Below are 22,844 nucleotides of genomic sequence, written 5' to 3'. Positions count from 1 at the left end.
AGAAATTAAGAAGTTATTGAAGAATGCTGACATTGAAGTTAGCAAAAGATATGCGACTAACAAATCATCATTAGCTAAATACCTCAATGATTACAGAGGTGAAATCACTTACGAGAAAATTAATGATTACATTAATAACAAAACATTTCCTTTAAATGATATTCAGGTTAATTTATATCATAAACAATCAGTACCGAAGGAAGTTAGGCAGGAAATTCATGATATGATGAATGTTGATGTAGGAAGGACAAGGACAGCAGTACCGAAGGAAGTAAGAAAAGAAATGTATGATATAACTAATGTTGATGTAGGAAAGACGCGTAAGGCGGTACAGAAGGAAGTTAGGCAGGAAATGCATGATATAACTAATGTTAATGTAGGTGAAACGAGAAAGAAGAAAAGCGATGAAGAAAAGAAAAATATAGCTGTAAAATATGCAAAAGCAATTGCACAATTACGCAAAGCAAACGAAGTAATTAAATCTATAGATGATAAAGCTCTTGATGGTGAGAAATGGTTAAAGAAGGATGAAAATAATAAACGCAAAAATGTTAAATCAGGAAATAGAATCATAGATTTTAACATTAAAGAACTCAATGAAGAAAACAGAAATTACCTACATGAACGTTTCGGAAAAATGTTTATTAGGATTCTGCAGAAGATAAAAGTAAATTCACAGCAAAAATGGATGATTTGTTATAAACTCGATGGTAAATTTACTAATTCAACATTGAATATCGAGAACATCGGAGCTTTACTTCATCAGTTAAAGCAAGAAAACTTTATAACAGAGATTGAAGCAAACACAGCTGGAATAATTGAAAAACATTATGATTTCTTCATGACAAATATTAAGAACCTCGAAGAAATTAAAATGTATGATTTAACTGAATATGAAGGATTAACGATGAGTGATATTAAGAAAGGTAAGCCACAGAAGAGAGAAAAAAGAGATGAAAGCAAATTAACAGCACGTCAGCAAAGATTATTAAACAGACTTAAAGAAATAGGAGATAAACAGGATATAGATGATTTTTGGAATGAAATTCTTGATGAAAAGAGAACGAATAAAAAGAGAAGTGGTGAGTTTTGGAAATATATTTGCAGATTACCGATAAATCTTGAACGCTATCAAATTTTCAATGAACTTAATAAAAGAACTGCTAAGTTGATGACAGAAGATAACTGCTTCGTTTATGCTTGCATTCAGGCTGGAGTTGATGAGCAGACGGTAGACCACATGCGTGAAGTCATTAGAGTTAGGGATTTTCCACAAAGTAAGATTCAGGAAATTTCTAACGCAACAGGCATAGCATTTAATGTTACCATTGGTTATTTCAATGACTCTAGACATAATGAAATAAAGAGATATATACCAAAAGAATGTGAAACTGTTCGAACTATTGACATACTTCTTGTTGAAGACCATTACATGTTAAATGAAAGATTACCGATGACAACATATTTTATCAAAAATTATAACGAAATTCTCAAATCATTAGGCGGCTGGAATATCGAGCGTCAAATGAAAATATATAAGAAAAGAGAAAATAGATTTATAATTGATTCTTCACGAACAACTCCTTTATGGATATTTTGAAAACATTAAGAGAGTGCAATTACTTTGAACCTTTATCTTATGGAGAACTTTTCACTTATACAACAGATTTATATAAACAAAAACTTGCACCGTTTAAAGATTTAAATTATACTCCCAACTACTGTGTTCAGTTAAAGAAAAAGTCCGAAAGTAAAGATAATGATAAATCAAAACAAAAATTCATTCCTGAACACATTTTCTTCGCTGACTTTGAATGTAGCACTGATGGAGTTCATAAAGCCTTTAACATTTGTTATGACAGTGAAGATGGAAAGATTAGCGAAAGCATTTGGGGTCAAAATTGTGCAACAGAATTTTTAGAAAGAATTCCAGATAAGAGTTTAGTATATTTTCATAATCTCAGTTATGATATCAATTTCATTTTAAGACATTTAACAGAAATCAGTGGTACACCAATTATTAAGGGTTCTAGAACAATGCAGATAACGGGAATATATAAAGGTAAAGCAATCATTATAAAAGATTCATACACTGTTATAAATAAGAAGCTTAACCTATTTCCTGAAATGTTTCATTTACAAACTGGACCCAAGGAAGTATTTCCGTATCAATATTATTCAAGTTCTTTATTAGTTAATGATAACAGAACTGGTGTCATTTCTGAAGCATGTAAGTTTGTCCAGGATGTTGAAACGTTCATGAAAAACATAGATTTAATCGAAAACTGCAGAATAGATGAAAACCATTTCGATTTAGAAAAATATAGCTCATTTTACTGTAAACAGGACGTAAGGATTTAAGAGAAGGTTTCGTTAAGTTCAGAAATGATATATTAAAAGAATTTGATTTAAACGTTTATGATTACGTTAGCATTTGTTCAATTGCTAATAAATTATTTGAGAACAGAGTATACTTCCCTAATGGAAATTTATATGACCTATCAAATAAACCCCGTGAGTTTATTTCACGCTGTATTCAAGGTGGAAGATGTATGTTAGCTGATAATAAGAAACAAAAGAGCGAAAAGAAACTCATTGCTGACTTCGATGCTGTCTCACTATATCCATCCGCTATCGCGAGACTTTATACTTTAGAAGGAATTCCGAAAGTTTTGAAGCCAGAAATGTTAAACGTGAATATTTGTTAAAACATTTATTCGAAGATGACCAGGGCGAGCCTGAAGGTGATAAATTCATTTCCGGATTCTTTGTTTTAATAAAAATAACTGATATCAAGATTAAAAGACATTTTCCACTTATAACAGTCGATCCAGAATTAAACCCGGAGCTAAAGGCGAAAAGCACCAAGGACAAAGCCACTGTTCCAAGAAGTTCAAACACATGCTGTTTAATGTATGTGGACCACATCACTTTACAAGATTTAATAAAATATCAGGGCATCAGTTGCGAAGTAAAGAAATTGTTTGAATTGAGATTAAAGTATAAGAAGGAAGAAAAGCCGCTACAAGAAAATATTAAATTAATTTTGAACAGTATTTATGGAAAAACTATTTTGTCCCCGATAGAGTCGAAAATTAAAATCATTGATGATAAAGATGCTGTTAGGTATGCCATCAGAAATTATAATCATATTATTAAGTTCGAAGGTTTAGATGGTTCGGATAAAACTATTTTCAAACTAACTAAAAGCATTTGCAGACACTTTAACTTTTGCCCCTTAGGTGTTAATATCTTATCTATGTCGAAACGTATCATGAATGAAGTATTTTGCACTGCTGAGGATATGTGGTTGAGTATCTTTTATTCCGATACGGATTCAATGCATCTCTATAACAGCGATATCCCTCTTTTAGCTCAAGAGTATGAGAAACGCTATGGAAGAGTTTTGATTGGTAAAAATCTTGGTCAATTTCATTCCGACTTTGCTGAAATTACTAAGGACCATCAATCGCTTGCTTATAAGTCGATATTTTGTGGAAAGAAAACATATGTAGATTTATTAATAAATGACATCGGTGAAGTAGCTTTTCACTGTCGTTGTAAAGGAGTTCGTGGTGATGTAATATCAATTACAGCTAATGAAATGTTCCCTGAAGCAGTTCAATGCTATTACGATGAAGATAAGAACTTACATATACCTGCTGGAACTTATGATAAAGATAGTGAGTTTTCAGTTATGAAACTATATGAAGTCCTTCATGACGGTCAGGAAATTGCATTTGATTTATGTAAATCATCCACACCTTCATTTGAAGAGAAGTTTAACTTTTCAATCCAAAACAAAAATACTTTCATAAGGAAATTAAAGTTTTGAAGTCATGAATGATAAAAATAAATGACTTCATTATTTTTGTCATTTATGCATAACCATTATCTTTCTTAAATTTTGCAATAGATAATTTTGTTCTTCTTCCTTCTACATCAGTAATGTTTATATAATCTTGTTTGTACTGACGCAAAACATTACATTTTCTATATTGAGTTCCCATGAAATAATAAAATGAATCTTCACTCGGGACATAAAAGTAATTTTCGAGAGTAAATTTTGAATATTGAATGATTTCAACCGCGTCTTCAGGAAGTGAATCAATAATATCAAACCAATAACCATTAGAACCAGATATATTTCTCATGTTTTCTTTTCTCGAAGTCCATCGTAAATTTGAAATGTGATAATCTCCTCTATCTCTATTTATATGATCGACTTCACGAAGCCCATCAGGATTAGGAATGAAAGTTTCAGCAACTATTCTATGTTTAAATAGTTTATGTTTGTTAAGATTAACACAAATATAACCATCCCCCTCGTCAAATTCACTTACAACTCTTTTATTAGATATTCGTCTTATAGTATAAGGAAATTCAGTGAAAATTTCATATTCGCTATCATGTTCGAGTGTTTGCCAGCTCATCTTTTTATAAAAATAAAAAATTCAAAAAATTAAAAATCAACTAGATTTATTTTTATCATATTAAATTATGTAAGCGTTTGAATTTACTATACGTAATGCATGTTCTTTTTCCATTAACATCATAAACATTAACATATAATGAACCATTTATGTTTTCATTAATGTATAGTTCTTTATACTGACGACCGTTATAATAATAAAACAAATCTGCATCGATGTCGTAAAATAAATCCTCAAATTCATGATTTCCATAATGTGAAACAGTAATTGAATTTTCACTGATTTCATCAACGAAATTATATTCTACTCCATTTGCTTTACTTCTATTTCTATTATTTGTAGAACTTGAACACCAATGTAGATTATCAATCATATTATTATTTCTAACTTTATCGTAATGGTCAACTTCCCCAAAACTATCAGGATTATCAATCCACTGAATAGCTATTAATCTATGTTTAAGATATTTTTTACCGTTAAGGGTTAATCTTATATATACATTCTTTTCTTCATACTCACTGACAGTCTTTCCGTTTTTCTTCCTTCTTATTTGATACGGATATTCAGTGTTTATTTCATAATCTTCATCAGCTACTAATGTTTCCCAGCTATTTTCCATCTTTTTATAAAAATAAAAAAATCAGAAAATTAAAAATTAACTACATTTATTTTTTTTACTCTTCACCTCCATCAGCAGCTAAATTATAATCATCAATTCTAACAGCAGGAATGCCAGCTGGTCTGACTTGAATAGCGAAACAAGCATTTCTAAGAAATCCTAATAAAGGTTTGACAGTGTATTTTTCGCTTATATTTGTATCATCAGCTTTAACACCTAATTTATAAGTAATTGGTGCCGTTGATGTTTGACCCTGTTGAAATGTGAAATCAGTTTCCGTAGGGAATCCACAGAGGAAATGTGTGTTATCGTATGATTCATATAAATGTTTAACGCTTCCATCATCAATTAACGACCTCATCACATCTTCATTAAATCCTATCATATCGTTATTTGTATTGCATGCATTAGCAACCATTTCATAGAACACAGGACCACAAGAGCTTTCGGGTTCAGCTGGCATACTTCCATAAGCGCCCATTGATAATTGAAGGGTTTCAAATTGAGTATTTTCGAAATTCACGATATAATTATCATTCTTCCTAAATAAAGCCCAAATGCTTTTAACGTTAATTGGTGTATAAGCTGCTGTGAACGTTGCTGATGGTGAACCTTTACTGAACGAACCGTCCATAGGAATCCAGTCCATTACTTTAATTGGAAAACATAAAGCTTGTGATGTATAATGATCGACTAATTCAGTGTAAATATTTGGATCGAGTGAAAATGCTTTAGGATGAATGAAGCAATCAATGAATTCAGCTGATTTCTTCGTTAATCTTTGTTCAACTGTTGAAACAGTAATTTCACCATTTGATTTAGAAACTGCTGTTATCATATTGAATGGTTCATTCCATGGAACAAATTTATTAGTTGGTGGGTCATAATTATCTTTTACCTGACTGATTAAAGAAGGATTATGAGCTAAAATATCTTCTACCGGCAGTGCTGTTACCTGGAATGCATCGCTACTAAATTTAACCTTTAACTGAATGTTGCCTGCAAAAGCAGGAATAAATCTAATAACTTCTAGAATAAGGAATTTACGACATGAAATCTTTATTTTAATGTCAAAATTAATTTCAGCTCCTGCAGCTAAAGGTCCTGAGATAATTTGACCTGTTCAAACTGTTCCAGAACGTTTCCATACATCTTTATGTCTCGTTTTTGAGAAAACATCAACTTTCTTTATTTGTTCTGTAGTCTGTGAATTAGAAATGATATATGCTTCTTCTCTTGCGTTATCCTGACTATAAATAACTCTTCCATTTGCTAATAACTGATAAGCGTTAATGGTGTAAATTGATTCATCAAAAACGCCAAAGAAACCTGGAGAATTAGTATTTGGAATTGATGAGCCAGTAATAGCATTATCAATGATATATTTACTTTTATAGGTAGTTGTAAGGAATGTGTTATAAAGGTCTAGCATATTTTCACCTGGCGGAGATAAATTGAATGTGACCCAGTTATGATCCTTTGCGCTTCCTGGTTGTGATGGAATTTTAGCATCGATATATCTTCTATTAGTATCACCAATATTAATTGCATTATCGATTACATCAAAATATAAACGAATTTGATGGATATGTTCAGCTGGTGTAAATTCGTTAAGCTGTTCGTTTTGCATGTTTTATGTTAGATAAAAATATTTATTTAGTTTAATATTCTAACTCTTCTTCTTAGTTGAGGAATTTGTTTCTTTTGTTCAATAATTTCATGTTTTATGTTTTTAACAAACTCTTCATTAATTTTGGTTTCCTGTTCTTTTACTGGTGGGTCTGGATTTTTTGATTCTGTTTGCTTTTCAATGAAATTTACAAATTTAGCTATTAATTCTTGATTCGTTATCGAAAGTACATCGGGTTTAGGTTCTGGTTTAGGTTCCGTTTCCTTTATCGTGGGCTTTGCCCTGACAGCCTCGCTGTCTTCCGCTTTTGTTTCAGATGGAGGAGGTTTAATATCAATTTTATCAGTTTCCGAATTCGTTAATGGAACTCGTCTTTTTCTTACATAAATTTTTCCATCTTTACTTGTTGATACATAATATAATGGATGCTGAATTCCTCTTGCATCATTTAATATAATCGATTGTCTCTCAGATTTTGATAGGCTCATATTTAATTCAAATAAAATTTTTAAATTTTGAATTTTTTATCGGTAATCAAATGAGTCAGGGATTAGATATTGAAGCCATCAAAAAAGAAATTCGTGAGCAGATATTAAAAGAACTAAAGACATCAAAAACAGGACCTTCGGTCTTGGCGCAGAGCGCTGAAGAAAAACCAGAAAAACCAAAAAGGAAATTAAGTGAAAAGCAGTTAGCCGCATTAGCTGCAGGAAGAGAGAAGAACCCGCGAATGAAAGCAAAAAGAGAACGTGAGGCTAAAGAAAAGGCGGAAAAGGAAAAGGCTGAATCCATTGAGAAGAAAGAATAAATGATATATTTTTGTTTGTAATAAATGTATAGACAAGTACCTTTAACAGTCGCTTTCAGTTCTGAAGACGAAAATGTTAAAATAAATGGAAATAGAATCACATTTAAATTACCTATTGACTGGTCTGTTAATATAAACGAAAAATATATTGGTTTATCAAGTATGTATATAACACGAGGATTTAGAAAGGTTGAATTTGAGCTCGAAGTTGTTGTTATAAACGAAATCCAAGAATTTAAGCAAACTATTCACATATATAAATATTTCAAAGACGACACAACATTATATGAATGCATGAGTGATTTTAACGAAATTTTCGAAAAGAAATTTAACAAAACCGCTTTAGGATTAAATGTGTATCTTGATAAATTAAAAGAAGAAGTAATTCAACCACAAATTATAGACTTTCATTATGAATTTATTGAACAAATAGATGATTCACATACATGCACATTTGTTATATACTCACCGTTTAATGAAATAGCAGAAAAGAGACAAAGTGATTTTAGGATAGGTTTTAAAATTTCTCAGTATAATGAAGACTTCATGAATGTATTTAATTATAAACCCGGAGAAGAACGAACAGTATTATTACCAATAATAACATATAATGTATGGGACAGAAAACAAGTCATTTTATATTCAAATATCGCTAAAGGGGTTGAAAATGAATTTATCGGTCATACTAGATCGACGCCATTAACAAATATTAAATATTATAAGTTATCAGGAAATAATAGAGAGTTTTGGATTGATATGTATTCTACACATGATCATAAATGCTCCGTTGTGTTACCCGAAGACGGAAAGGATGTTTTCTTCCTTGAGGCTCAGTTACTGAATTCAACTATCGCAACTTTATAAGAAAATTCACAAGGTTAGAAATGAGGTTAGATATCGGGTTAGATATACCCTAAAATTAATTTTATCATTTATGAAAAATTTAGTATATACAGAAATTAAAAAAATTTTGAGTTAATTTATTTTTAAAAAATTATTTTTTTACTCTGGGTGTTAAAATCTATGATAAAAAAAATAAATAAAAAAATTTTAACGTTAATTTTTTAAAGTTTATTTTTAATTTTTTTTATTTTGTGAAGTGTCAAAAATTTTAACGTTAATTTTTAAGTTTATTTTTTAAAAAATTATTATTTTTATTTTTTGTAAATGTCAAATGTATTTTACATGTCAAACGGTTTTTGTAAATTCTAGTAATTTGGGGTCCGAGGGGCGTAGACCCTTGGTACCCAATTACTAGATACTAACTGAAATTTCTTGTAATTTTATTCCTTACTATTCTTTAATGCATTCTTTTGTATTTCATATATTTTTATCATCTTTAATCTATTGATTATGATAATAAATATTCTATTTTAATGGTAATAATCAACATTCAAGATATAAATGAATGATGAGTAAACTCCTTTTCTTTTGTAAAGTCTCTTATTCAAATTTTTGATAGAGGTTCCCTCAATATTGAGGGAGAAAAACGATAGGGAGACTTTACGTAGGAAAATGTGTTTAAATTTTGAAATTTTACCATCAATTAATGTTGGAATATCATTATCTCTATCAAAGGATTAAATTTAATTTTAGGTATATATGGTTTTGTTATCTCTAATTTTAGCAGTTCTTTTTGATCTGTTTGTGATTTCCTGTTTTCAGCAAAATATACAATAATAAAAATGATTGGCTATTGTTTTTGAGAAAATATCAATGCAATAAAGTTTATCAAGATATACATCATTGTTAAAAAAAAAACTATTAAACAATGCAAAATTAAAATTAAATTCATTCTTTCTAATTAAACTCGATATATTTCTCATGGTTTGTTAAAGTGTGTTTAGAAGATGCTGCTTTGTACTTGCATTTAAAAACTTCTCCTCTTTTATTAGAATTCGTTTGAGACCCTTGCGCAGAGAAGATTATCATTATGACTACAATCGTATTCTAATTGAGTTTGAAGTGTAAAATATGAATGAAATCATCGATACTTGTACTCCTTTAAAAAAATGCCAACATAAATTTTTATAAAAAAATACCAAAAAAGTGACATAAAATGTTTTGATTTTCAACTTCAAGGGATTATATATCCCTTGATAAATATAATGTCTTGGCAATTTTAATTAAACAATCTTTACACTTAAATAATATTATGTCCATATTAAATAAAAACTATTCTTTGTGTGCTAAACGAAATTTTAGGAGTAATTCATTCAAATATTTTTATGGAATGTATGAAAATGAAACATTTATTAAGACAGTTCTTCGATTCAGGTCCAAGTCTTGATACTTGGACACATTTTTATGAAAATTCAGTTATCACTGAAAAACACACCGAAAATGAAATATTTAGTCGATCAAAACAAGGAAATTATTATATTACAACATGTTTATTCAATGAAATTAAAGAAGTTGTTGTCAGTATAAACATCAATGATCAAACAAAACTTCTTATTTCTATTTCTGAATTCAATGGCACAAAAACTCCATCTCAAACAGTTTATTATAGATATGGAAGTTGTGTTATCTATCAAACATGTGCCACAAAATCTATACAAACAAGTTGGGGTGAAGGAGTATTTTTATGTTCATATATGTCATCATCAACTTCAAACAACAAAAACATTTTTGAAGATTCAACAGTCTTTGATTGTGGTGAAGGAGGAAGACACAACAGAAAATGCAGAAATTTTATTTGAAGAAGAAGTTAGACAAATTACTGAACCGCAGAAAGAATATGAACTAGACCAGTTGGAACAAGCTGATTTAATAAGAGATTATAAAGAATATGAACTCGCTAAGATTGCAATAGAAGCAGCAGAAAAGAAGTTAAAGGTATGGGGTCATTATGCACAAAAATATTATGAGTAAAAGAAAATAAAATTTTATTTTTAATTTTTCACGAAATAAAAAATAAAGTTAGTTTTTATTTTATTTTTATTTTTTTATTTTTATATAAATATGATTACAAAAATCGAAACATCCGCACTTTCGATATCAACGGCACCAAATTCATTAGTCATGAATCCTACGTCAATGTTAGTAGAAATGAAAAACTTCATTCCTTCTTCATTTACTTTCGAAACAGAAATACAAAAAATTAAGCAGGAACTTTTAACAAGTAATTTAGACTGTAGCGCGAAAGATGAAACAAATGGAGAGGAGTTATATGAAATGCAAGATATCATAGACCATTTACCTAAATTACCTGAAGTTCAGCAACAGAAACTAACTATTCCTGAATTCGATGAAATTGAATTTAAAGTTACTGATTCAGCAGAAATTAAGAAATTCATTCGTAAGGTAAATTCTGAATTCTTAGGTTTTCATTGTAACCACAAGATTATGGATAAAGACTGCGACATGGTTTATAAAAACATTTCTGATATTTATAAATCTGAGGAGTTTAAGACATACGATAGTTTTGTTTCATTAGCTGCTAGATGTGTGTGGGAGATTAGAGATAAAGACAGAAGAGGTAAAGTATGGCATGAACAGATAAAACCAACTGCTTCAGATTTAAAGAAAGCCATTGATGCTTTAGTTATTTTAGCAGGTAAGGTTTCAGAATATAACGCAAAAATGAATCCTCAGTGTTCGAAATGTAAAGCAGCAATTAGGAAATATAACTATTCAGTAAAAGAGATAGAAAGAATGAGAAACGATTACGCAGACCTAAAGAAAGAAGCAGAGAAGCTGGCAGAAGATAAAATGAACATGTTAGAATTTCTGAATAAAAACTATCCCACAGCCGATGATTTCCTTTTATCTGATGTCAAGAAGAAGTATAAAGAAACTTTCGGTATCGTTAAAACTTTTGATATATTAACTGAAGAAATAGAAGCTACAAAAATATTTAAAATTTCACGAATTCATAACGTATATCACGTTAAACGTTTGTAAAATGACGGGGTAGAAATCAGGTTAGATATCGGAGTATATCTACCCTTTTCAACTAAAAATATATTTTTGCTTTAATTAAATGTTTAACATGGCGAATGTTGATGAAAATCATATGGACAAATTATATGAAAAAATTAATAATGATTACCCCTCATTAACCAGGGAAATGACGGATTCTATAGTTCGTAAATTCGATGAAATACAGGATATGTGGTTCGACAGATTCGACATGAACGATAAGGAAAACAGAAAGAACGATAACAATTTACTTACTAAAAGAATCCTAAAATCTAAAATAGGTGAAGCTTCAACATTTAATACAGTACATAACTTTTACACCGCTGTTTATATTTTCAATAATTTATTTAACGATGAACGAGAAAGAAAAAGTATGTTTAACGGAAGAAATGAATATGATTTTATCCTTTGTGCTGTTCGGGATGTTGACATGAAACTAAAGAAAATATTCTTATTACAAAATGATACCGTTGAAGATGAAGTCAATGAGTTTTTAAACACTGATATGCATGAACTTGAAAAATTAATGACTAAATGTTATGAAAAATTAATGGGGTAGAAATGAGGGTAGATATCGGGTTAGAAATACCCTTTCAACTAAAAATATTTTTTGGTTTAAGGGTGCACCCGTATGTACGTTTATTTGAGAGGAGGAGGATTACCTCTCAATTTTGAGGGATTCGTTAGTTTATTTTCTCGATGAATATGCAATAAAATTTGATTTTTACCTTATCAATATACTTCATCTAATATACACATGTTCATGTAAAAACTTTTTTCCAAAATCCTCAGGAATTAAGGGATTTTTGAATTTTAAGAATTTTTTTCGAATTTTTTCGAAAAAAATATTTTCAGAACAGCCTTAACGGCTGAGATTTAGGAACAATGTTAAGTATAAAAAGAAAGGAGGTCTGATATAGACAACATATATCGTTGAAAGTTGAAAAAAATCTCTAATATTTGAGCCCAAAATTTCAAATTTTAATTTTTTGAAAAAAGAGGCCACCCGTATGTACGTTTATTTGAGAGGAGGAGGATTATATTTTTGAAAGGGTGAAACATTATGAATATGTTAATTATATAATAATATGTATTATTATAAAAAGAAAAAATAAAGCACGTTAAAATTTTTCTATCTTGATTTTTTACAAAATCTACTTAGAATTATGCAAAATATGACTAAATAATTATAAATTTCAAGTTAAATTTTAATTTTGATAAATAATTTAAATTTCAAAATATCAAGTTCAGTTCGACTATGTATGTGGTAATTCCTCAATAAAGTGCCAAAACCTATTAAAATATATGAACATTTTCAACATTTTAATGTTTTTATTTAAAAATTTGATGGAATATGAGCTTCAAACAATTATTATGTAAATAAAAATAATTAAATATATGTATTTATTCGTATTACAACCGTAGTAAGTCGATTCTTCCTTTCTTCTACTGAGATTTGAATTTGATTTCGAATTGTAAAGAGATTCAAAGGGAAAATACTAGCGGATAAAAACTACCTACATGAAAGGGTCATAATGGAGTCAGGTTGTATTTTTGATATTTTTTGCTTTTCGAGCCTAAATAGGTAGCCAAGATAATGCCTAAAAATAAGGTTCTAAATTCTGAAGTTTACATGATCCTCTCGTGTGCACCCTTAAATTTTACTGACTGACTGTAACTAATTTTTTATAAAAATAATTTTAGTGTTTATAATGCCTCAGGGTCTATTTCCTCAATCATTTCCGTTCCTTCTTCATCAAATTCAATCGTTGCTTCCTCAATTACTGGTAGGAGCTTATTGATTATATCTTTATTCGTTATCGTCTTCAGAGATGAAGGATAATATTTCATTATTACTTCACCTTTCTTGTATTCTTTCTGCTGCGATAAATCTAAAACGATACTGAAAAATTCAGCGTTGGAGTTCTTCATAATCGTATAATGAGAATCTTTAATATTTACAAATATTCCTCTTTGTTTAAGTAATACTGCTATTTCATGTGGTGTGTAACGTTTTCTGTCAATAATGATAGCGTATGGTTTAACGAACTGACCGTATTTAGATTCTTTCACAAACTTTTTATTTAATATTGCGTTCACGTTTTTTCCATTTATGAATTCATTCTTAACAGCAGTAGCGAGAGCATTGTATGAATAAAACTTGTACTCAGACATTATTTTATTAAAATTAAAAATATAAATTATTTTAAAAAAATAACTTTAAAAATAAATTTTATTTTTACGAAAATATTTTTTTATTTTCCATAAAAGATGTATAAAAAGCTATCTAGATTAGACCATGAAGAAATTAAGAAGTTATTGAAGAATGCTGACATTGAAGTTAGCAAAAGATATGCGACTAACAAATCATCATTAGCTAAATACCTCAATGATTACAGAGGTGAAATCACTTACGAGAAAATTAATGATTACATTAATAACAAAACATTTCCTTTAAATGATATTCAGGTTAATTTATATCATAAACAATCAGTACCGAAGGAAGTTAGGCAGGAAATTCATGATATGATGAATTTGATGTAGGAAGGACAAGGACAGCAGTACCGAAGGAAGTAAGAAAAGAAATGTATGATATAACTAATGTTGATGTAGGAAAGACGCGTAAGGCGGTACAGAAGGAAGTTAGGCAGGAAATGCATGATATAACTAATGTTAATGTAGGTGAAACGAGAAAGAAGAAAAGCGATGAAGAAAAGAAAAATATAGCTGTAAAATATGCAAAAGCAATTGCACAATTACGCAAAGCAAACGAAGTAATTAAATCTATAGATGATAAAGCTCTTGATGGTGAGAAATGGTTAAAGAAGGATGAAAATAATAAACGCAAAAATGTTAAATCAGGAAATAGAATCATAGATTTTAACATTAAAGAACTCAATGAAGAAAACAGAAATTACCTACATGAACGTTTCGGAAAAATGTTTATTAGGATTCTGCAGAAGATAAAAGTAAATTCACAGCAAAAATGGATGATTTGTTATAAACTCGATGGTAAATTTACTAATTCAACATTGAATATCGAGAACATCGGAGCTTTACTTCATCAGTTAAAGCAAGAAAACTTTATAACAGAGATTGAAGCAAACACAGCTGGAATAATTGAAAAACATTATGATTTCTTCATGACAAATATTAAGAACCTCGAAGAAATTAAAATGTATGATTTAACTGAATATGAAGGATTAACGATGAGTGATATTAAGAAAGGTAAGCCACAGAAGAGAGAAAAAAGAGATGAAAGCAAATTAACAGCACGTCAGCAAAGATTATTAAACAGACTTAAAGAAATAGGAGATAAACAGGATATAGATGATTTTTGGAATGAAATTCTTGATGAAAAGAGAACGAATAAAAAGAGAAGTGGTGAGTTTTGGAAATATATTTGCAGATTACCGATAAATCTTGAACGCTATCAAATTTTCAATGAACTTAATAAAAGAACTGCTAAGTTGATGACAGAAGATAACTGCTTCGTTTATGCTTGCATTCAGGCTGGAGTTGATGAGCAGACGGTAGACCACATGCGTGAAGTCATTAGAGTTAGGGATTTTCCACAAAGTAAGATTCAGGAAATTTCTAACGCAACAGGCATAGCATTTAATGTTACCATTGGTTATTTCAATGACTCTAGACATAATGAAATAAAGAGATATATACCAAAAGAATGTGAAACTGTTCGAACTATTGACATACTTCTTGTTGAAGACCATTACATGTTAAATGAAAGATTACCGATGACAACATATTTTATCAAAAATTATAACGAAATTCTCAAATCATTAGGCGGCTGGAATATCGAGCGTCAAATGAAAATATATAAGAAAAGAGAAAATAGATTTATAATTGATTCTTCACGAACAACTCCTTTATGGGATATTTTGAAAACATTAAGAGAGTGCAATTACTTTGAACCTTTATCTTATGGAGAACTTTTCACTTATACAACAGATTTATATAAACAAAAACTTGCACCGTTTAAAGATTTAAATTATACTCCCAACTACTGTGTTCAGTTAAAGAAAAAGTCCGAAAGTAAAGATAATGATAAATCAAAACAAAAATTCATTCCTGAACACATTTTCTTCGCTGACTTTGAATGTAGCACTGATGGAGTTCATAAAGCCTTTAACATTTGTTATGACAGTGAAGATGGAAAGATTAGCGAAAGCATTTGGGGTCAAAATTGTGCAACAGAATTTTTAGAAAGAATTCCAGATAAGAGTTTAGTATATTTTCATAATCTCAGTTATGATATCAATTTCATTTTAAGACATTTAACAGAAATCAGTGGTACACCAATTATTAAGGGTTCTAGAACAATGCAGATAACGGGAATATATAAAGGTAAAGCAATCATTATAAAAGATTCATACACTGTTATAAATAAGAAGCTTAACCTATTTCCTGAAATGTTTCATTTACAAACTGGACCCAAGGAAGTATTTCCGTATCAATATTATTCAAGTTCTTTATTAGTTAATGATAACAGAACTGGTGTCATTTCTGAAGCATGTAAGTTTGTCCAGGATGTTGAAACGTTCATGAAAAACATAGATTTAATCGAAAACTGCAGAATAGATGAAAACCATTTCGATTTAGAAAAATAGAGCTCATTTTACTGTAAACAGGACGTAAGGATTATAAGAGAAGGTTTCGTTAAGTTCAGAAATGATATATTAAAAGAATTTGATTTAAACGTTTATGATTACGTTAGCATTTGTTCAATTGCTAATAAATTATTTGAGAACAGAGTATACTTCCCTAATGGAAATTTATATGACCTATCAAATAAACCCCGTGAGTTTATTTCACGCTGTATTCAAGGTGGAAGATGTATGTTAGCTGATAATAAGAAACAAAAGAGCGAAAAGAAACTCATTGCTGACTTCGATGCTGTCTCACTATATCCATCCGCTATCGCGAGACTTTATACTTTAGAAGGAATTCCGAAAGTTTTGAAGCCAGAAATGTTAAACGTGAATATTTGTTAAAACATTTATTCGAAGATGACCAGGGCGAGCCTGAAGGTGATAAATTCATTTCCGGATTCTTTGTTTTAATAAAAATAACTGATATCAAGATTAAAAGACATTTTCCACTTATAACAGTCGATCCAGAATTAAACCCGGAGCTAAAGGCGAAAAGCACCAAGGACAAAGCCACTGTTCCAAGAAGTTCAAACACATGCTGTTTAATGTATGTGGACCACATCACTTTACAAGATTTAATAAAATATCAGGGCATCAGTTGCGAAGTAAAGAAATTGTTTGAATTGAGATTAAAGTATAAGAAGGAAGAAAAGCCGCTACAAGAAAATATTAAATTAATTTTGAACAGTATTTATGGAAAAACTATTTTGTCCCCGATAGAGTCGAAAATTAAAATCATTGATGATAAAGATGCTGTTAGGTATGCCATCAGAAATTATAATCATATTATTAAGTTCGAAGGTTTAGATGGTTCGGATAAAACTATTTTCAAACTAACTAAAAGCATTTGCAGACACTTTAACTTTTGCCCCTTAGGTGTTAATATCTTATCTATGTCGAAACGTATCATGAATGAAGTATTTTGCACTGCTGAGGATATGTGGTTGAGTATCTTTTATTCCGATACGGATTCAATGCATCTCTATAACAGCGATATCCCTCTTTTAGCTCAAGAGTATGAGAAACGCTATGGAAGAGTTTTGATTGGTAAAAATCTTGGTCAATTTCATTCCGACTTTGCTGAAATTACTAAGGACCATCAATCGCTTGCTTATAAGTCGATATTTTGTGGAAAGAAAACATATGTAGATTTATTAATAAATGACATCGGTGAAGTAGCTTTTCACTGTCGTTGTAAAGGAGTTCGTGGTGATGTAATATCAATTACAGCTAATGAAATGTTCCCTGAAGCAGTTCAATGCTATTACGATGAAGATAAGAACTTACATATACCTGCTGGAACTTATGATAAAGATAGTGAGTTTTCAGTTATGAAACTATATGAAGTCCTTCATGACGGTCAGGAAATTGCATTTGATTTATGTAAATCATCCACACCTTCATTTGAAGAGAAGTTTAACTTTTCAATCCAAAACAAAAATACTTTCATAAGGAAATTAAAGTTTTGAAGTCATGAATGATAAAAATAAATGACTTCATTATTTTTGTCATTTATGCATAACCATTATCTTTCTTAAATTTTGCAATAGATAATTTTGTTCTTCTTCCTTCTACATCAGTAATGTTTATATAATCTTGTTTGTACTGACGCAAAACATTACATTTTCTATATTGAGTTCCCATGAAATAATAAAATGAATCTTCACTCGGGACATAAAAGTAATTTTCGAGAGTAAATTTTGAATATTGAATGATTTCAACCGCGTCTTCAGGAAGTGAATCAATAATATCAAACCAATAACCATTAGAACCAGATATATTTCTCATGTTTTCTTTTCTCGAAGTCCATCGTAAATTTGAAATGTGATAATCTCCTCTATCTCTATTTATATGATCGACTTCACGAAGCCCATCAGGATTAGGAATGAAAGTTTCAGCAACTATTCTATGTTTAAATAGTTTATGTTTGTTAAGATTAACACAAATATAACCATCCCCCTCGTCAAATTCACTTACAACTCTTTTATTAGATATTCGTCTTATAGTATAAGGAAATTCAGTGAAAATTTCATATTCGCTATCATGTTCGAGTGTTTGCCAGCTCATCTTTTTATAAAAATAAAAAATTCAAAAAATTAAAAATCAACTAGATTTATTTTTATCATATTAAATTATGTAAGCGTTTGAATTTACTATACGTAATGCATGTTCTTTTTCCATTAACATCATAAACATTAACATATAATGAACCATTTATGTTTTCATTAATGTATAGTTCTTTATACTGACGACCGTTATAATAATAAAACAAATCTGCATCGATGTCGTAAAATAAATCCTCAAATTCATGATTTCCATAATGTGAAACAGTAATTGAATTTTCACTGATTTCATCAACGAAATTATATTCTACTCCATTTGCTTTACTTCTATTTCTATTATTTGTAGAACTTGAACACCAATGTAGATTATCAATCATATTATTATTTCTAACTTTATCGTAATGGTCAACTTCCCCAAAACTATCAGGATTATCAATCCACTGAATAGCTATTAATCTATGTTTAAGATATTTTTTACCGTTAAGGGTTAATCTTATATATACATTCTTTTCTTCATACTCACTGACAGTCTTTCCGTTTTTCTTCCTTCTTATTTGATACGGATATTCAGTGTTTATTTCATAATCTTCATCAGCTACTAATGTTTCCCAGCTATTTTCCATCTTTTTATAAAAATAAAAAAATCAGAAAATTAAAAATTAACTACATTTATTTTTTTTACTCTTCACCTCCATCAGCAGCTAAATTATAATCATCAATTCTAACAGCAGGAATGCCAGCTGGTCTGACTTGAATAGCGAAACAAGCATTTCTAAGAAATCCTAATAAAGGTTTGACAGTGTATTTTTCGCTTATATTTGTATCATCAGCTTTAACACCTAATTTATAAGTAATTGGTGCCGTTGATGTTTGACCCTGTTGAAATGTGAAATCAGTTTCCGTAGGGAATCCACAGAGGAAATGTGTGTTATCGTATGATTCATATAAATGTTTAACGCTTCCATCATCAATTAACGACCTCATCACATCTTCATTAAATCCTATCATATCGTTATTTGTATTGCATGCATTAGCAACCATTTCATAGAACACAGGACCATAAGAGCTTTCGGGTTCAGCTGGCATACTTCCATAAGCGCCCATTGATAATTGAAGGGTTTCAAATTGAGTATTTTCGAAATTCACGATATAATTATCATTCTTCCTAAATAAAGCCCAAATGCTTTTAACGTTAATTGGTGTATAAGCTGCTGTGAACGTTGCTGATGGTGAACCTTTACTGAACGAACCGTCCATAGGAATCCAGTCCATTACTTTAATTGGAAAACATAAAGCTTGTGATGTATAATGATCGACTAATTCAGTGTAAATATTTGGATCGAGTGAAAATGCTTTAGGATGAATGAAGCAATCAATGAATTCAGCTGATTTCTTCGTTAATCTTTGTTCAACTGTTGAAACAGTAATTTCACCATTTGATTTAGAAACTGCTGTTATCATATTGAATGGTTCATTCCATGGAACAAATTTATTAGTTGGTGGGTCATAATTATCTTTTACCTGACTGATTAAAGAAGGATTATGAGCTAAAATATCTTCTACCGGCAGTGCTGTTACCTGGAATGCATCGCTACTAAATTTAACCTTTAACTGAATGTTGCCTGCAAAAGCAGGAATAAATCTAATAACTTCTAGAATAAGGAATTTACGACATGAAATCTTTATTTTAATGTCAAAATTAATTTCAGCTCCTGCAGCTAAAGGTCCTGAGATAATTTGACCTGTTCAAACTGTTCCAGAACGTTTCCATACATCTTTATGTCTCGTTTTTGAGAAAACATCAACTTTCTTTATTTGTTCTGTAGTCTGTGAATTAGAAATGATATATGCTTCTTCTCTTGCGTTATCCTGACTATAAATAACTCTTCCATTTGCTAATAACTGATAAGCGTTAATGGTGTAAATTGATTCATCAAAAACGCCAAAGAAACCTGGAGAATTAGTATTTGGAATTGATGAGCCAGTAATAGCATTATCAATGATATATTTACTTTTATAGGTAGTTGTAAGGAATGTGTTATAAAGGTCTAGCATATTTTCACCTGGCGGAGATAAATTGAATGTGACCCAGTTATGATCCTTTGCGCTTCCTGGTTGTGATGGAATTTTAGCATCGATATATCTTCTATTAGTATCACCAATATTAATTGCATTATCGATTACATCAAAATATAAACGAATTTGATGGATATGTTCAGCTGGTGTAAATTCGTTAAGCTGTTCGTTTTGCATGTTTTATGTTAGATAAAAATATTTATTTAGTTTAATATTCTAACTCTTCTTCTTAGTTGAGGAATTTGTTTCTTTTGTTCAATAATTTCATGTTTTATGTTTTTAACAAACTCTTCATTAATTTTGGTTTCCTGTTCTTTTACTGGTGGGTCTGGATTTTTTGATTCTGTTTGCTTTTCAATGAAATTTACAAATTTAGCTATTAATTCTTGATTCGTTATCGAAAGTACATCGGGTTTAGGTTCTGGTTTAGGTTCCGTTTCCTTTATCGTGGGCTTTGCCCTGACAGCCTCGCTGTCTTCCGCTTTTGTTTCAGATGGAGGAGGTTTAATATCAATTTTATCAGTTTCCGAATTCGTTAATGGAACTCGTCTTTTTCTTACATAAATTTTTCCATCTTTACTTGTTGATACATAATATAATGGATGCTGAATTCCTCTTGCATCATTTAATATAATCGATTGTCTCTCAGATTTTGATAGGCTCATATTTAATTCAAATAAAATTTTTAAATTTTGAATTTTTTATCGGTAATCAAATGAGTCAGGGATTAGATATTGAAGCCATCAAAAAAGAAATTCGTGAGCAGATATTAAAAGAACTAAAGACATCAAAAACAGGACCTTCGGTCTTGGCGCAGAGCGCTGAAGAAAAACCAGAAAAACCAAAAAGGAAATTAAGTGAAAAGCAGTTAGCCGCATTAGCTGCAGGAAGAGAGAAGAACCCGCGAATGAAAGCAAAAAGAGAACGTGAGGCTAAAGAAAAGGCGGAAAAGGAAAAGGCTGAATCCATTGAGAAGAAAGAATAAATGATATATTTTTGTTTGTAATAAATGTATAGACAAGTACCTTTAACAGTCGCTTTCAGTTCTGAAGACGAAAATGTTAAAATAAATGGAAATAGAATCACATTTAAATTACCTATTGACTGGTCTGTTAATATAAACGAAAAATATATTGGTTTATCAAGTATGTATATAACACGAGGATTTAGAAAGGTTGAATTTGAGCTCGAAGTTGTTGTTATAAACGAAATCCAAGAATTTAAGCAAACTATTCACATATATAAATATTTCAAAGACGACACAACATTATATGAATGCATGAGTGATTTTAACGAAATTTTCGAAAAGAAATTTAACAAAACCGCTTTAGGATTAAATGTGTATCTTGATAAATTAAAAGAAGAAGTAATTCAACCACAAATTATAGACTTTCATTATGAATTTATTGAACAAATAGATGATTCACATACATGCACATTTGTTATATACTCACCGTTTAATGAAATAGCAGAAAAGAGACAAAGTGATTTTAGGATAGGTTTTAAAATTTCTCAGTATAATGAAGACTTCATGAATGTATTTAATTATAAACCCGGAGAAGAACGAACAGTATTATTACCAATAATAACATATAATGTATGGGACAGAAAACAAGTCATTTTATATTCAAATATCGCTAAAGGGGTTGAAAATGAATTTATCGGTCATACTAGATCGACGCCATTAACAAATATTAAATATTATAAGTTATCAGGAAATAATAGAGAGTTTTGGATTGATATGTATTCTACACATGATCATAAATGCTCCGTTGTGTTACCCGAAGACGGAAAGGATGTTTTCTTCCTTGAGGCTCAGTTACTGAATTCAACTATCGCAACTTTATAAGAAAATTCACAAGGTTAGAAATGAGGTTAGATATCGGGTTAGATATACCCTAAAATTAATTTTATCATTTATGAAAAATTTAGTATATACAGAAATTAAAAAAATTTTGAGTTAATTTATTTTTAAAAAATTATTTTTTTACTCTGGGTGTTAAAATCTATGATAAAAAAAATAAATAAAAAAATTTTAACGTTAATTTTTTAAAGTTTATTTTTAATTTTTTTTATTTTGTGAAGTGTCAAAAATTTTAACGTTAATTTTTAAGTTTATTTTTTAAAAAATTATTATTTTTTTTTTTGTAAATGTCAAATGTATTTTACATGTCAAACGGTTTTTGTAAATTCTAGTAATTTGGGGTCCGAGGGGCGTAGACCCTTGGTACCCAATTACTAGATACTAACTGAAATTTCTTGTAATTTTATTCCTTACTATTCTTTAATGCATTCTTTTGTATTTCATATATTTTTATCATCTTTAATCTATTGATTATGATAATAAATATTCTATTTTAATGGTAATAATCAACATTCAAGATATAAATGAATGATGAGTAAACTCCTTTTCTTTTGTAAAGTCTCTTATTCAAATTTTTGATAGAGGTTCCCTCAATATTGAGGGAGAAAAACGATAGGGAGACTTTACGTAGGAAAATGTGTTTAAATTTTGAAATTTTACCATCAATTAATGTTGGAATATCATTATCTCTATCAAAGGATTAAATTTAATTTTAGGTATATATGGTTTTGTTATCTCTAATTTTAGCAGTTCTTTT

General features: G+C 29.7%; 9 protein-coding genes across 9 annotated transcripts, besides 2 other annotated features; 2 read left to right on the top strand and 7 right to left on the bottom strand.

Moving 5' to 3' along the window:
* Window positions 1-22,844: part of a mobile genetic element that runs on past both edges of the window.
* TVAGG3_0638950 (uncharacterized protein) lies at window positions 5,108-5,890 on the bottom strand (the record flags this gene model as incomplete). The annotated part of the gene is made up of 1 exon (XM_051241162.1): window positions 5,108-5,890. The coding sequence occupies one exon, from the start codon at window positions 5,888-5,890 to the stop codon at window positions 5,108-5,110; it is 783 nt and encodes a 260-aa protein (XP_051087749.1).
* On the bottom strand, window positions 6,709-7,170 carry TVAGG3_0638940 (uncharacterized protein; the record flags this gene model as incomplete). The annotated part of the gene is made up of 1 exon (XM_051241161.1): window positions 6,709-7,170. The coding sequence occupies one exon, from the start codon at window positions 7,168-7,170 to the stop codon at window positions 6,709-6,711; it is 462 nt and encodes a 153-aa protein (XP_051087748.1).
* Window positions 12,034-13,068: a mobile genetic element.
* TVAGG3_0638920 (uncharacterized protein) lies at window positions 13,122-13,589 on the bottom strand (the record flags this gene model as incomplete). The annotated part of the gene is made up of 1 exon (XM_051241160.1): window positions 13,122-13,589. One exon carries the CDS (start codon window positions 13,587-13,589, stop codon window positions 13,122-13,124), a length of 468 nt encoding a protein of 155 aa, XP_051087747.1.
* Window positions 16,630-17,553, top strand: TVAGG3_0638910 (organellar and viral DNA polymerase type B; the record flags this gene model as incomplete). Its single annotated transcript, XM_051241159.1, has 1 exon — window positions 16,630-17,553. One exon carries the CDS (start codon window positions 16,630-16,632, stop codon window positions 17,551-17,553), a length of 924 nt encoding a protein of 307 aa, XP_051087746.1.
* TVAGG3_0638900 (His-Me finger endonucleases family) lies at window positions 17,597-18,151 on the bottom strand (the record flags this gene model as incomplete). Its single annotated transcript, XM_051241158.1, has 1 exon — window positions 17,597-18,151. The coding sequence occupies one exon, from the start codon at window positions 18,149-18,151 to the stop codon at window positions 17,597-17,599; it is 555 nt and encodes a 184-aa protein (XP_051087745.1).
* On the bottom strand, window positions 18,207-18,770 carry TVAGG3_0638890 (His-Me finger endonucleases family; the record flags this gene model as incomplete). Its single annotated transcript, XM_051241157.1, has 1 exon — window positions 18,207-18,770. One exon carries the CDS (start codon window positions 18,768-18,770, stop codon window positions 18,207-18,209), a length of 564 nt encoding a protein of 187 aa, XP_051087744.1.
* TVAGG3_0638880 (uncharacterized protein) lies at window positions 19,894-20,400 on the bottom strand (the record flags this gene model as incomplete). The annotated part of the gene is made up of 1 exon (XM_051241156.1): window positions 19,894-20,400. The coding sequence occupies one exon, from the start codon at window positions 20,398-20,400 to the stop codon at window positions 19,894-19,896; it is 507 nt and encodes a 168-aa protein (XP_051087743.1).
* TVAGG3_0638870 (uncharacterized protein) lies at window positions 20,427-20,888 on the bottom strand (the record flags this gene model as incomplete). Its single annotated transcript, XM_001292903.1, has 1 exon — window positions 20,427-20,888. One exon carries the CDS (start codon window positions 20,886-20,888, stop codon window positions 20,427-20,429), a length of 462 nt encoding a protein of 153 aa, XP_001292904.1.
* TVAGG3_0638860 (uncharacterized protein) lies at window positions 21,233-21,911 on the top strand (the record flags this gene model as incomplete). The annotated part of the gene is made up of 1 exon (XM_001292901.2): window positions 21,233-21,911. A coding segment is annotated over one exon (679 nt), but the record flags the coding sequence as incomplete, so codon positions are not given.

Source organism: Trichomonas vaginalis, chromosome III (assembly GCF_026262505.1).
Source record: "Trichomonas vaginalis G3 chromosome III, whole genome shotgun sequence".
Lineage (NCBI taxonomy): Eukaryota > Parabasalia > Trichomonadida > Trichomonadidae > Trichomonas > Trichomonas vaginalis.
This window is presented reverse-complemented; position numbering and strand designations above follow the sequence as displayed.